Source organism: Sipha flava, unplaced genomic scaffold (genome assembly GCF_003268045.1).
Source record: "Sipha flava isolate LNK unplaced genomic scaffold, YSA_version1 19862_pilon_pilon, whole genome shotgun sequence".
NCBI lineage: Eukaryota > Metazoa > Arthropoda > Insecta > Hemiptera > Aphididae > Sipha > Sipha flava.
In genome coordinates this window covers 20,175-32,076 of record NW_020272776.1, presented here as the reverse complement: position 1 = coordinate 32,076, position 11,902 = coordinate 20,175, and the positions used below count along the sequence as shown (strand labels likewise).

Here is an 11,902-nt window from a genome sequence, read left to right as displayed (position 1 = left end):
CGATAAAAAATTGATAATTTCAACGATACTGTTTACTTAACGATTAACACAATTTTACTATTTCTGACTCAACGTACAACACGAAATATTTTCCCGTGTCGATCCATTTTGTGAGAAAACTTCTTTTTTTTTTATGTGCTTGGCCGAGGGCCCCGGAGAGGTGGTGGCCTCTAGGCAACTGCCTAGTCAGCAGAGGCCGAAGTTCAGCCCTGATCCGCGCATCATCGCTACGTTGTCTGTACACGCGAGTGCCCGACCGTAACTTCTTGTACATGCTTTAGTATGATAAAAAAAACATACAAATTTTCATCTCATGCGAATGAGATTATAAAATAGTTTTGCATAAAAGGCTGAGACGACGGGCCCTCTCGGGGGTACGACAGTCCCAGGGCTCTAGCCCTCACAGCCTCGCCCTCTGGCCAGCCCTGCTGCTGCTACAGGAATCCGCGACTCGACGTCGCGCCGCTTTTAGCTTCGGACTACCGACCGCCGGCGCAGCCGTTCACGCGTATACCGATAGTTATTCCGCTAAAGTCTCACCGGTTACCGTAAGTCGAGTCCACCCGTGTCCCGTGTTTTGCGCAATATATTTCAAGTACATTTTTATTGAATTACGTCTTTCCGTTTTTGTGTACATGCATATCAGCTAACCGCAGCGATACAGCTATTGACTACATGGTTACATCAATACTCATCAATACTATTGAGCGTGTTCAAATACGAACGCGATACGTGTTAATCTATTTAAAATTGATCTACGCGTCTGTACATTGTATTGCGGTTTATATAATAATACATATGTAAATCCACGCATGCGTGTCGAACACGCGTAAGATGCTCTGTAATATTTTTCCGTACAACAAGTTTGTGTGCATTATCGATCGTATAATAATGTACAAGTACGCGGCTTGTAATTTAATATTTCTATGTAAAATTATAGTTTCTATTCGGTATATTACAGGTGTTTCGTGTAGACGGTGAAGCAGAAAAAAAAAATAAAATAAAATAAAAAACGAAAAGCTATGTAACACGGTTTATAAACTTGTAATTAGTGTATCCGTTCGGAACATAATAATATTATGAAAAATAATTTAATCCAGTGCCACATAGTCGGTTTATCATACGCCTTAAAATATTTTGTTCTTCAATGCATTTTAACAACATTGTAAATCCCTTGCTATTGCATAACTATAAATAACGCGCGAACCAAAAGCAAAAATGTGCTGCACCGAATCGACGGGAACGACGTGGTCAATCCCACCTCTTGTAATGCTACATATTTCATTTTATACCTCTCCACGTCTCCTACTAATTCCACCGCTGCTCCAGGTTTGTACGGTATTCGTATATTTCAAGTATATTTCACGTTTTAAATCCGATCTCCAATGTCCAGCCTTTTTTTTTCCAAGACTTGTTGTTATTCGAGTCCTAATCAAGAAGTTTTTACAGTACAGATTGTCAGTCTACAGCTAATCTACCTAAAGGTAGGTATTAAGGTTATCGAAAGATAACCTTAAATAATCAGGGTACGCAGGGTCGTCACACCTGTATACTTGATGAAGTCTCCCTTGCGGGAATTAATTATTAATAAAGGGTTTTATACCGTGATAACACTCGTATCGATATATCAATATATATATATTTATATTGCATCCAAAAGAACCGAGTAGATACAATCGTTCCGATTCTCTCTTCTCTGGATTCGCACGAATAACATGTTATTATAATAACGTGCACGTAATAATCGGTGCATGATACGAATTATGATTTAGGGTTTGGACCTATTGCACCTGCAGTACGCCTCGCGTTACTTGCACTCCGCGAGATGAACGTACAATGATTTAAATTATTTATCAACGATCACAGCCCGACAGTGCTCCGTATCGACGAAATGGTTGATTCTGGTAATTCAAAATAAAAATAAAACTTGTTTATTTAGATTACAAAATATAATATTAGTGAAATTATTGATTAAATTATTATTAATTATTAATTATTAAATATCATCACACAAAAAATTAAAACGTTCGTAGACAAAGTCTAACTGAATCCACCCGAGATATTAGCAATACAGGAACGGGGGTTCGAACCAAGAGGTCCGTAAAGACGTTCGCTAAAATTAAGACGAACGTAGGTCCGGTCCCGGCTGTATTGAAACTAATTCTACTTGAGGTGTTCTAACATCCTTCTATTTGTATGGTTATGCTAATAATGATCGTGCTCGTGTCAAGGATCCGTTGGAAACTAACAGAACGTACCAGATCCTAAGTGCGTGTATTTCGGAGAAGTCTACGCATTAGTGCTTTTAAAACATAACGTTGTTAACATACTGTAGTAAGGCATTACACGTACGTAGTGTTTACCTCTCATACTAATGTAAAATTGTTCCACTTATCGTGGCGCACCTACGTGTTAGGCTTACTACGCACCTAAGGGGAACGAGTAGGTGGAATCGTTTAGATTCGTTTCCCCTCAGGTCTCGTTCCAAAGGAACGTTTCGTTCATGAACGGCCCATCACCACATGAAACGGCCGAACCGTTTAATTCGAAGTATGTACCTAAACTGCACGAACTGTAAACATCAGTTAAGAATCGCGAGGTCTCAACAAAATGCATTACCTGTAAACGATAAAATGCTTCATCGATATATCCTAGAAAACGGGAATTCTCGTCCAATATTGACTCCCATCCATGTTATAATTCTAACAATTGGAATGATCGGAGTTTAGGTTAAAATCAACGCGATGAAATTAATGTTTTGTAATAGTAACCGAAAAAAAAAAAATGAAAATAGTTTACTATTTGCATTATTTATTTTTTGAAAACAGTGAACAGTAATGTAAAATTCCGAAAAAAAAACAAAGGGTAAACAGTAAACATTGAAGTAAAAATTCTGCTTCCACTGAGTCTTGTAACCACAAATTATATGAACATCACAGTTACAACACAGATTTTATGAATTCATATTATCTGTGTTGTAACTGTGATGATTGATGAAGAACATTGAACACAATATGGTAAGTTATAAACGTTTTTTGTCATTTCGAAAACGATCATTTATCCTTATCAAAACAAGTGATAATCAAGCTGTATCAAAGAGAACGATTGATAACGACATGGGATTTAAATAAAGTTCATTATTTCTAGTACGTATTTTCTTACACTAGTTGTTGTGTTCTACTTATTGCTTAATGACCAGTCCTAATTATGTCCAACGTAAACAGTGGTGTTCAATGTTCAGGTTCATATCCGTCGCCTTTATCATTTTCCGAATTATGTTTATGTCTTTTTCTGTGAACACGACTGTAAAATATGCATTTTGTTTTTAGTTTAGCTAAAATAAATGATGGTATTCACTAAAGCCTATTCGAATTGCACCGGTAATGCTTTGTTCGCGGTAAAGACACGTCGTTCTGCACTGAAAACTTACCTAGGTTTTATAAAAAATCCGATATGTCAAAAGTATTCAACGAACACTGGTATTTTGCCAAAGAACTGCAAAGTTGCAATATGCGGCGGAGGAGTCATGGGAGCGTCAGTAGCCTATCATTTGGCTCAACTGGGATGGGGCCCACAGACCATAGTCATCGAACAAGACAAGTAAATCAGTCATTATTAAAAGTGCTCCTGATGAAAATTGGGTATTGAATACTAATATTGATTTTGCCCCCAGATTAGGCGGTGGAAACAATTCTTTTTCATCGGATCTAGTGGGTGTTTTCAAACCTACCCTGAACCAAGTCAAACTATGTCAATCCAGTATAAAACTTTACCAAGAATTAGAGTCTCGAGGTTTTCAAACCGGCTGGAAGCAATGTGGTAGCCTTTGTATTGCCCGGACAAGAGATCGCATGACTGTTTTTAAAAGAATGAAATCCCAATCTGGGTAGGAAACAGACTTATAATTTTCCCCAACATTATAAATTCTATCTCTTTAACAAAATGTTTGTTTAAATTAGTCCTTGGGGCATCAATTGTGAAATAGTTGACCCACAACGAGCAAAAGAACTTTGCCCGCTTATTAGGACTGATGATATTAAAGGAGCATTATGGATACCAGATGATGGTGTAGCAGATTCTTACAAAATATGTCTATCTCTTTTTGAAGCTGCCAAACAAAAAGGTACTTCAATATAATAATTATTATTTCTTCAATATTTTGTTTTATAAAATATGGTAATAATACATTTTCACTTCGTTTAGTAATTCAATCTTAACTGTATTTTATTTGTTCATTAACACCTTACCATTTACTTATAAGTTTTTTTTTTGTGAATTTTACTTATTTATTTTAGTTGTATTGCTCTTACAATTCTTTATTTAATTTTTTTTAAATATTTTTTTTATATCTTAGGTTTGTCTCAATTCATAACATTTGTCTTGTGATTTCTAATCAATGGAATTTTCTTACTTAATAATATAATTAATAATGCATTTTTGTTGTTTTCAAATATATTATTAACAGGGTTGCAAGATTTTGAGTACTTGATTATAATTTTGTATCTTTTCTATTTATTTTCCTCTCATATTTTTCTATACATAGTTGCGTTTTTTTGTGTACTTTGAATATATAAATGTGTGTCTATAAGTTCAATATTGTTTGTACATTTCAATGTTGAGTAATATATGTTTTTCTTCATAGAGATTAAGTTTTAAGTTCAATAATTTTTGCTTTCTAAAATTTGTTCAATTAAATGTATCCTACACACAATATTTACCTTGGAGTAAATTGGAGTAAGTTATATATTTTATTGTATTTAACAGTTTATATGTACTTTGATTTATATTAGTCGAATATATTTAATTGAATTATAGCAATGAATTGTTTATGTTTGCATTTATAAATTAATATTTTAGAATAAATATTTTTTATATATTACGGTTAAATAATTATTTATTATTCAGATGTTGAAATCTTTAGGTGTTACAGTTGTGGAACATTGTAAATTATTGGAAGTAGTCTGTGATAGTGGTAAAGTCATAGCAATTGATACAACAATGGGATCAGTTGAATGTGATTATTATGTAAACTGTGGTGGATTTTGGGCACGTAAAATTGGACAATGTAGTAATCCTACAGTCAAAGTACCTCTTCACCCAGTTGAACATTATTACCTTCGTACAAAACCTATACCAAATCTTGATTTTTTAACGCCAGGTAATTATACTTAATAAGATTACTCAGATAAATTGGAAAACACATTCATGTATAATACTATATAATTTAATCATAAACGTTATTTTAGTTGTTAGAGATCTAGATGGCCAAATATATTTTAAAGAATTAAATGGGTGTATACTAGCTGGTGGATTTGAACCTGAAGCTAAACCTGCATTTGAAGACATGAAATGCCCTGGTAATTTGTAAATTTGCTTTTTTTTTTTTTTAGTAAAAATAAGCTTTTGATATTTGTACTCAACCTTTTTTTTTGCACTTACTAAAAAGGCCCTTAAATTCTGTGTGCCCATGGGCTTCTGCATAGTCTTAAATAAAACCCGGTTCTTAATAATAATAAAAAGTTATGTCTGATTGAAAATAATTGTTTATAATATATATATATATATATATCATCTCATTAACAGAAAAATGTAAACATTTTATTTATCAAGAGTTAAATATGTTTTAAAATAACTAATATTCTTATAACATAAGTTATATGTTCTCATACATTAATTACTATTGATATGAATTTGATAGCCATAATAATTTATCAAATAATTAATATATCACTTATGTGTATAATTTTACTTAATGTAAATAATAAAAATATTAAATTTACCAGATAAGTTATTTAAGTTATAATTTAATGTGATTTTAGATAATGCAGCTGGTAGAGAATTACCTGCAGATTGGGATCACTTCCACGTGCTACTTGAACAGCTATTACATAGAGTTCCATCATTAGCAAATGCTTCACTTGATAGCCTAGTGAATATTGCTGAAACATTTTCTCCAGACTGTAAATGGATTGTTGGTCAAGCACCAGAAGTATGAATATTTTAATAATACTTTTCATCTTTATCATGGTATTAATTAGTATTATATAATTATTATAACACTAATATAAATTTTAAACTTATTTAATTATATTAATATAAAACATATTCTTGTTTAATAATTTGATTTTCATGTTTGAGTAAAAACTATTGAAATAATAATGAAATTGATCATTTTTGTGCTTTTTGTTTCTAAACTATTAATAACTGTATCATATTTTATTTTTATTCAATAATGATAATAATTATTGACCAATTTGTCTGGATTCATCCCCAATTTTGTATGATACTATTTTAAGTAGCATGTACACAAGAAATAATAAAAGTATACATTCAAACTAGTAATATAATATAGTCATTGAAAAAAAAAACTGATTGAAAGTATTTCCTTTTTATGTGTATAGACATTTAACGATGTAAAAAAGTTTTTCAAATGAATAATATTAGTTCATTTTTCAGATTAAAAACTATTATGTGGCTGCTGGTATGAAAACTGTTGGTATATCAGCTGCAGGTGGTGTTGGCGAAGGAACTGCTCAAACTATTGTAAATGGATTTTCTAAGTATGACTTGTATGAATTAGACATGAGTCGTTTCTTAGGATTACATAATAACAGAAAGTTCCTTAGAGACAGAGTAAAAGAAGTACCTGGTATGCCTTATTTGTTTTTTAAGTAAAAACATATTTCTCATAAAATATTATATTTTCAAATTATTTAAAAATATTTTATATTAAATATCTATTCTACAGAGCATTTCTCTATAAATAAATTTTTAAAATAGTTCATAAAAATAATACTCTTAAATTCTTTATCAGTTATCCAATTTATTAATATATATTTAATAATATTAACTTTTATCAGTTTTTTTTTTTTTTTTTAGGTAGACATTATAGTCTTCCATATCCCAATAACGAATTTAAAACTGGACGTAATTTGAGAATGTCCCCAATTTATCCAAAATTAAAGGAAGCCGGGGCTGTTTTTGAGCAAGTTATGGGATATGAAAGGCCAAGTTGGTTTGAACCAGAATTAGCAAAGGGTTTGTTATAATAATTAAATTTATAAAACTTAATATACATCTTTTGTTCATTTTTTAGCACATTTAAATGGTACAGCTAATTCAAAACAATTTGTTATTGCCAAGACTAATTCATTTGGAAAGCCTGATTGGTTTGACATTGTTGAGTCTGAATATGAAGCCTGCAGAGAAAGTGTTAGTCTCTTGGATTATTCTTCTTTTACAAAACTGGACATACAAGTGAGTAAACTTATATAATAGTAGTTTTTATTTAAAATAATCAATTTTTATCATTTTAAAAAAAATTATCAATTTTTTTTTAAAATAAAATAAATAAATAAATCAATTACTCAAAACAATTAAAATTGTTCTCCCTATGTAATGTGTATATTTAAGGTCAATATTAAATCCTGTATTTTAGATTTCTTACTTAAAAGTGTTTATAGAAAAAATATTTTGTGAAGTTAATACATTTTTTAATTTATTCAAATTTCAGTATCTAAAAATTAAAATAATTGCACCAGTTGGTTGACTATTGTATATTTTATAATACTGATATAAATAAGAAAGCTTAAATGTGTTGTGGAATTAATTTTTGTAAATTAAAAATTATTTAAAATTAAATCTAATGATATTGGGAAAAAATATAGTGGTATGTAAACTAAAGTCCCAAAATGAAATATTTTGGAAATATACATTTAATACTCTGATATTTACTATAGCATTTACGAACCACATTTTTATATAAAGAAAACTGAAAATTTGATTTTTTTGGAAATACTCTATTGTATGACCATGAAAAAAATCATCTATAATCATGCTTAAGCATAACCTTATTCATTGAAATATTTTATTATCATATAAAATTTAATAAATAAATAATAAATAAAAAAATAAATAAAATTAAAAAATTAAAATTAATTTTTAACTGTTATTACATATTGTGTGATATTTAGTGATTTATTATAATAATAAGACCAGACGGTATCAAGTTTAAGTAACATTTGAACGTACCAGAACATATTTTAAGTAATTTTCACTGGGTGGCACTTCAATAAAATTGTCTACCATCGTAGTTCATGAACATGGTATTCTTCTACAGAGGAACATACAGGGAAAATCAACTCCTGTCACTACAGTCATTATAAGAATGTGTTGGTTAGTGGTACGATCACTCACCGCTGGTAGCATTCAATTATTACTGGAGGGGTACTAATGCCACATACTTTGTATATTAAAATATGTTCTGGAACATGCATATGTAGATACCAACAAATAAGAGTTAAACAAATCACTTTAAAAAGACAATACATTTAGCAGTTAAGCATATAAATTATATTATTTATAAATACTAATATACCATACAATCCTTCTTTAAATATCAAACAAAGTTATTTCTTTCTAATAATTTCAAATTCTGTATGCGTATAATCTGCAATATCATTTTGATTTTTAAATTCTACTTTTTCAATACTGCTAGCTGGACTTCCAACTTCTTTCAACCATTTTTTCATCTCTTCAATTTTATCCGGGGGCCCTTGTATTGTACCGATCACAGTTCCTTTTGGAGTGTTTTGACACCAACCTCGTAATCCTAATTTTTTTCCTTGCTCTTGGGTACATTTACGAAAAAACACTTTTTGAACACGGCCAAATACTTCAAAGTCAACGGTTTTAAGTCTAGATGACATATTGACTAATAGTTTCTCGAATAGTGTTAAAACTTAGAATTGGATATACTTTTATAATTTTAAGTGCCTAATTTTTATGTTGTCTAGTTATCTGTTATTTATTTGTTGATAAGAATCAAGGTTACTACTATAGTAATATCCAAGATATATCTTAAACCATAAATATTAAATCGTGGTAATATTTATTAACCTTGGATAAGAATTGTTGATAAGAAACATTTCATAGTATTTATGGTAACTGGTAACAATTATTTAATATTATTATGAACAATTATTAATATAGTAATAATTATTTAAATATTTTAGAGGGAGAAAAATAAAATGCTACTAAAATATTTATAACTGCCCATCTGCTACCAGTTTTTTTTTAATCCTTGATCATATTAGTTACCTTCAACCAAGAATTATTAATTTCATTTTTTATGTCTGTTAATTAAGAATTAGGTTTTTTATAATCTAGAAACTAACAACAATGTAATACTTTTATTTTTATTTTTATGAAGTCAATCTTTATGTTTCCAGTCAAAGGGTTCGGAAGTAGTGAACTCGCTACAATATCTTTGTTCAAATGATGTAGATGTACCAATTGGCAGTATTATTCATACTGGTATGCAAAATGTTCGTGGAGGTTATGAAAATGACTGCAGTCTTATTAGACTATCAGAAAATCAGTAAGTTTTTTTTTTTTTTAAATTTATTTTGCATTCAGATTAAACTTATTTTATATTAGTTATATGATGATTGCACCGACAATTCAACAAACACGATGCAAAATTTGGATTCAACGCCATTTACCACCTGATAATTCAGTATCTTTGACTGATGTTACTTCAATGTTCACTGCCATTTGTATAATGGGTCCTTTTACACGACACCTGTTGTCTGATTTAACAGAAACTGATTTAAGTCCTAAGTCATTTCCTTTTTTTACCTATAAAGAATTAGATGTTGGCCTAGCAAATGGAATTAGAGCATTAAATCTCACTCATACTGGAGAACTAGGTTATGTTTTATACATACCTAATGAAGTAAGATCATTACATAAACAATGATATTTAAAAAAAATTAGGTGTTTAATAAAAAAAATATGTATTTACAATTAAATCATGAATTTTGAAAATAGCCCATCTCAAGTTTTTCTCAAAATAGATTTTTCTGTGCATTTTTTTCATTTACACATGTAGATCGATATATTATAAGTGAGAAAGGCTCATCTTTCTTTTCTATTATGATGAATTAACTAATTAATTATTATTCATTGCTAAAATAAAGAAAATAATTCAAAAGAAAATCAGTATTTTTAGTTTCTTAAAAAATTTTAATTTTCAGCTATGAGCCCTCTATGAAATTCACGATTCAATTGTATTATTAATATATTTTACAAACTTAATAAATAATTATTAAAAGTATAGATAAAGCATTTATTTATTTATTTTTTTGTATAAACTATTTGTTTATTTACATATTATTTTTAATAGTTATGTTTAAATTAAATTTTTTTCTTACTTTACTATATACTTTACCTGTATAAATTGTTAAAAAATATTAGTAGAATAAAGTATAATTTTTATTGCTATGTTTTTCATCTTGACAAAATATCTTATTATAACAATGTTTGGTAAATGTAATTATTTTTTTAAAAACTTAAAAATATATGTAAAATATAAACATTTAATAATAAACAAAGGGAAATCTACATCTTAAATCATTTGTAATCAATTAATCATTATTAACATTTGATTTTGGAATTGTATAATAGATATTGTAGTTAAATTTTTATTATAATTGCTTATTGTTTTAAGTAGTAGTCAGTTAGAAACTTTTGTAAAAATGTATTTTTATTTGATTTTATTGTAGTTTGCTCTCCATGTTTACAATTCATTGATTCAAGCTGGAGCAAAATACAATTTGAAACATGCTGGTGGTTATGCAATGAAGGCATTAAGAGTAGAAAAGTTTTATGCATTTTGGGGCCAAGATTTGGATACAACAACTACACCATTAGAATGTGGAAGATCTTGGAGAGTGAAGTTTGATGTGAGTTCTATTAAAAATGTACTATCATATTATTTTTTTTGAAAATTTTTTTTTGTTTTTAGAAAGGAACAAATTTCATTGGACGAGATGCTCTATTACGTCAACAAGAAGAAGGCATAAAGAGAATATATGTTCAATTATTATTGAATGATCATGACCCAGATACTGAATTGTGGTGTTGGGGAGGAGAACCAATTTTCAGGGATAGAAAATATGTAGGATCTACAACGACAGCTAGTTATGGGTTTACATTTAAAAAACAAGTACATTTTTTGTATAAATTATACTAAGAAATTGTCGTATTATGTTATTATGAAAATAACTTGTAAAAAAAATTTTGCAGGTTTGTCTAGGATTTGTTCAAAATTTAGATAGTCATGGCAATGCTTTACCATTATCAAATGAGTATGTATTATCGGGTGAATATGAAGTAGAAATAGCAGGAGTACGATACCCAGCAAAAGTTAATATAAACAGTCCAAATTTACCAACCAAATACCCAGATAAAGAACGTGAATCCTATTTTGCTACCAGAGATAAAATGGTATCTGAACCATTGTTAAGAGAAAATTAATGAGTTGATACAATTATTAAAATTGAATTAATTGAAAAATTCCTAAATGTTCAAAAAAAAATTAAAGTTTCCTATATTCTTAATCATCATTGAATGGATCTTATAATTTTGATTTTACTGTTTAGAAACCAAAGTATTAGTAGTATGCAGAGTTTATACAATCATATTTTAATAATTATATTACTAGAAAAATAATATTGATGTTTTTGTTTTCCTCCTACCTATTATAATGATAATTTAATTATTGTGCTTGTTGTTTTAGAAAATTGTGTGTACAAATAAATAACACTTAAATTCTTGTATTATAAAATGACTAATAACATACATTTTTATTCAAAGGAGATACTTCATGAAGTTTCTCTTCCTTCAACTTGTTGAGATTCTATTACATATATTTATAAAATTGTGAATACAAATTCTAGTCTTAATAAATGAATTGTAAACTTTTTATATTATAAATTATATTAGTATTTATTTGAGATTGATTTCAAATTTTAAAATTGCTTAAAATTTTTTTAATAAAAGTACCTGAATTTTATGCGGGTTTAATATTTTTTCAATAAAAATAAATTTCATAAAACTA

The 11,902-nt window shown here is 28.9% G+C and overlaps 2 protein-coding genes across 2 annotated transcripts; one reads left to right on the top strand and one right to left on the bottom strand.

Moving 5' to 3' along the window:
* The first annotated feature begins 3,093 nt into the window (after positions 1 to 3,093).
* LOC112681858 (pyruvate dehydrogenase phosphatase regulatory subunit, mitochondrial) lies at positions 3,094 to 11,531 on the top strand. The gene is made up of 15 exons (XM_025552182.1): positions 3,094 to 3,241; positions 3,330 to 3,600; positions 3,674 to 3,886; positions 3,960 to 4,123; positions 4,922 to 5,158; positions 5,247 to 5,357; positions 5,820 to 5,989; positions 6,457 to 6,649; positions 6,880 to 7,038; positions 7,097 to 7,257; positions 9,231 to 9,379; positions 9,439 to 9,736; positions 10,566 to 10,745; positions 10,808 to 11,008; positions 11,089 to 11,531. Exons 2-15 carry the CDS (start codon positions 3,344 to 3,346, stop codon positions 11,317 to 11,319), a joined length of 2,724 nt encoding a protein of 907 aa, XP_025407967.1. The 5' UTR covers positions 3,094 to 3,241; positions 3,330 to 3,343; the 3' UTR covers positions 11,320 to 11,531.
* Positions 8,313 to 8,821, bottom strand: LOC112681859 (acylphosphatase-1-like). The gene has a single exon (XM_025552184.1). It carries the CDS (start codon positions 8,706 to 8,708, stop codon positions 8,409 to 8,411), a length of 300 nt encoding a protein of 99 aa, XP_025407969.1. The 5' UTR covers positions 8,709 to 8,821; the 3' UTR covers positions 8,313 to 8,408.
* Positions 11,532 to 11,902: the final 371 nt, after the last annotated feature.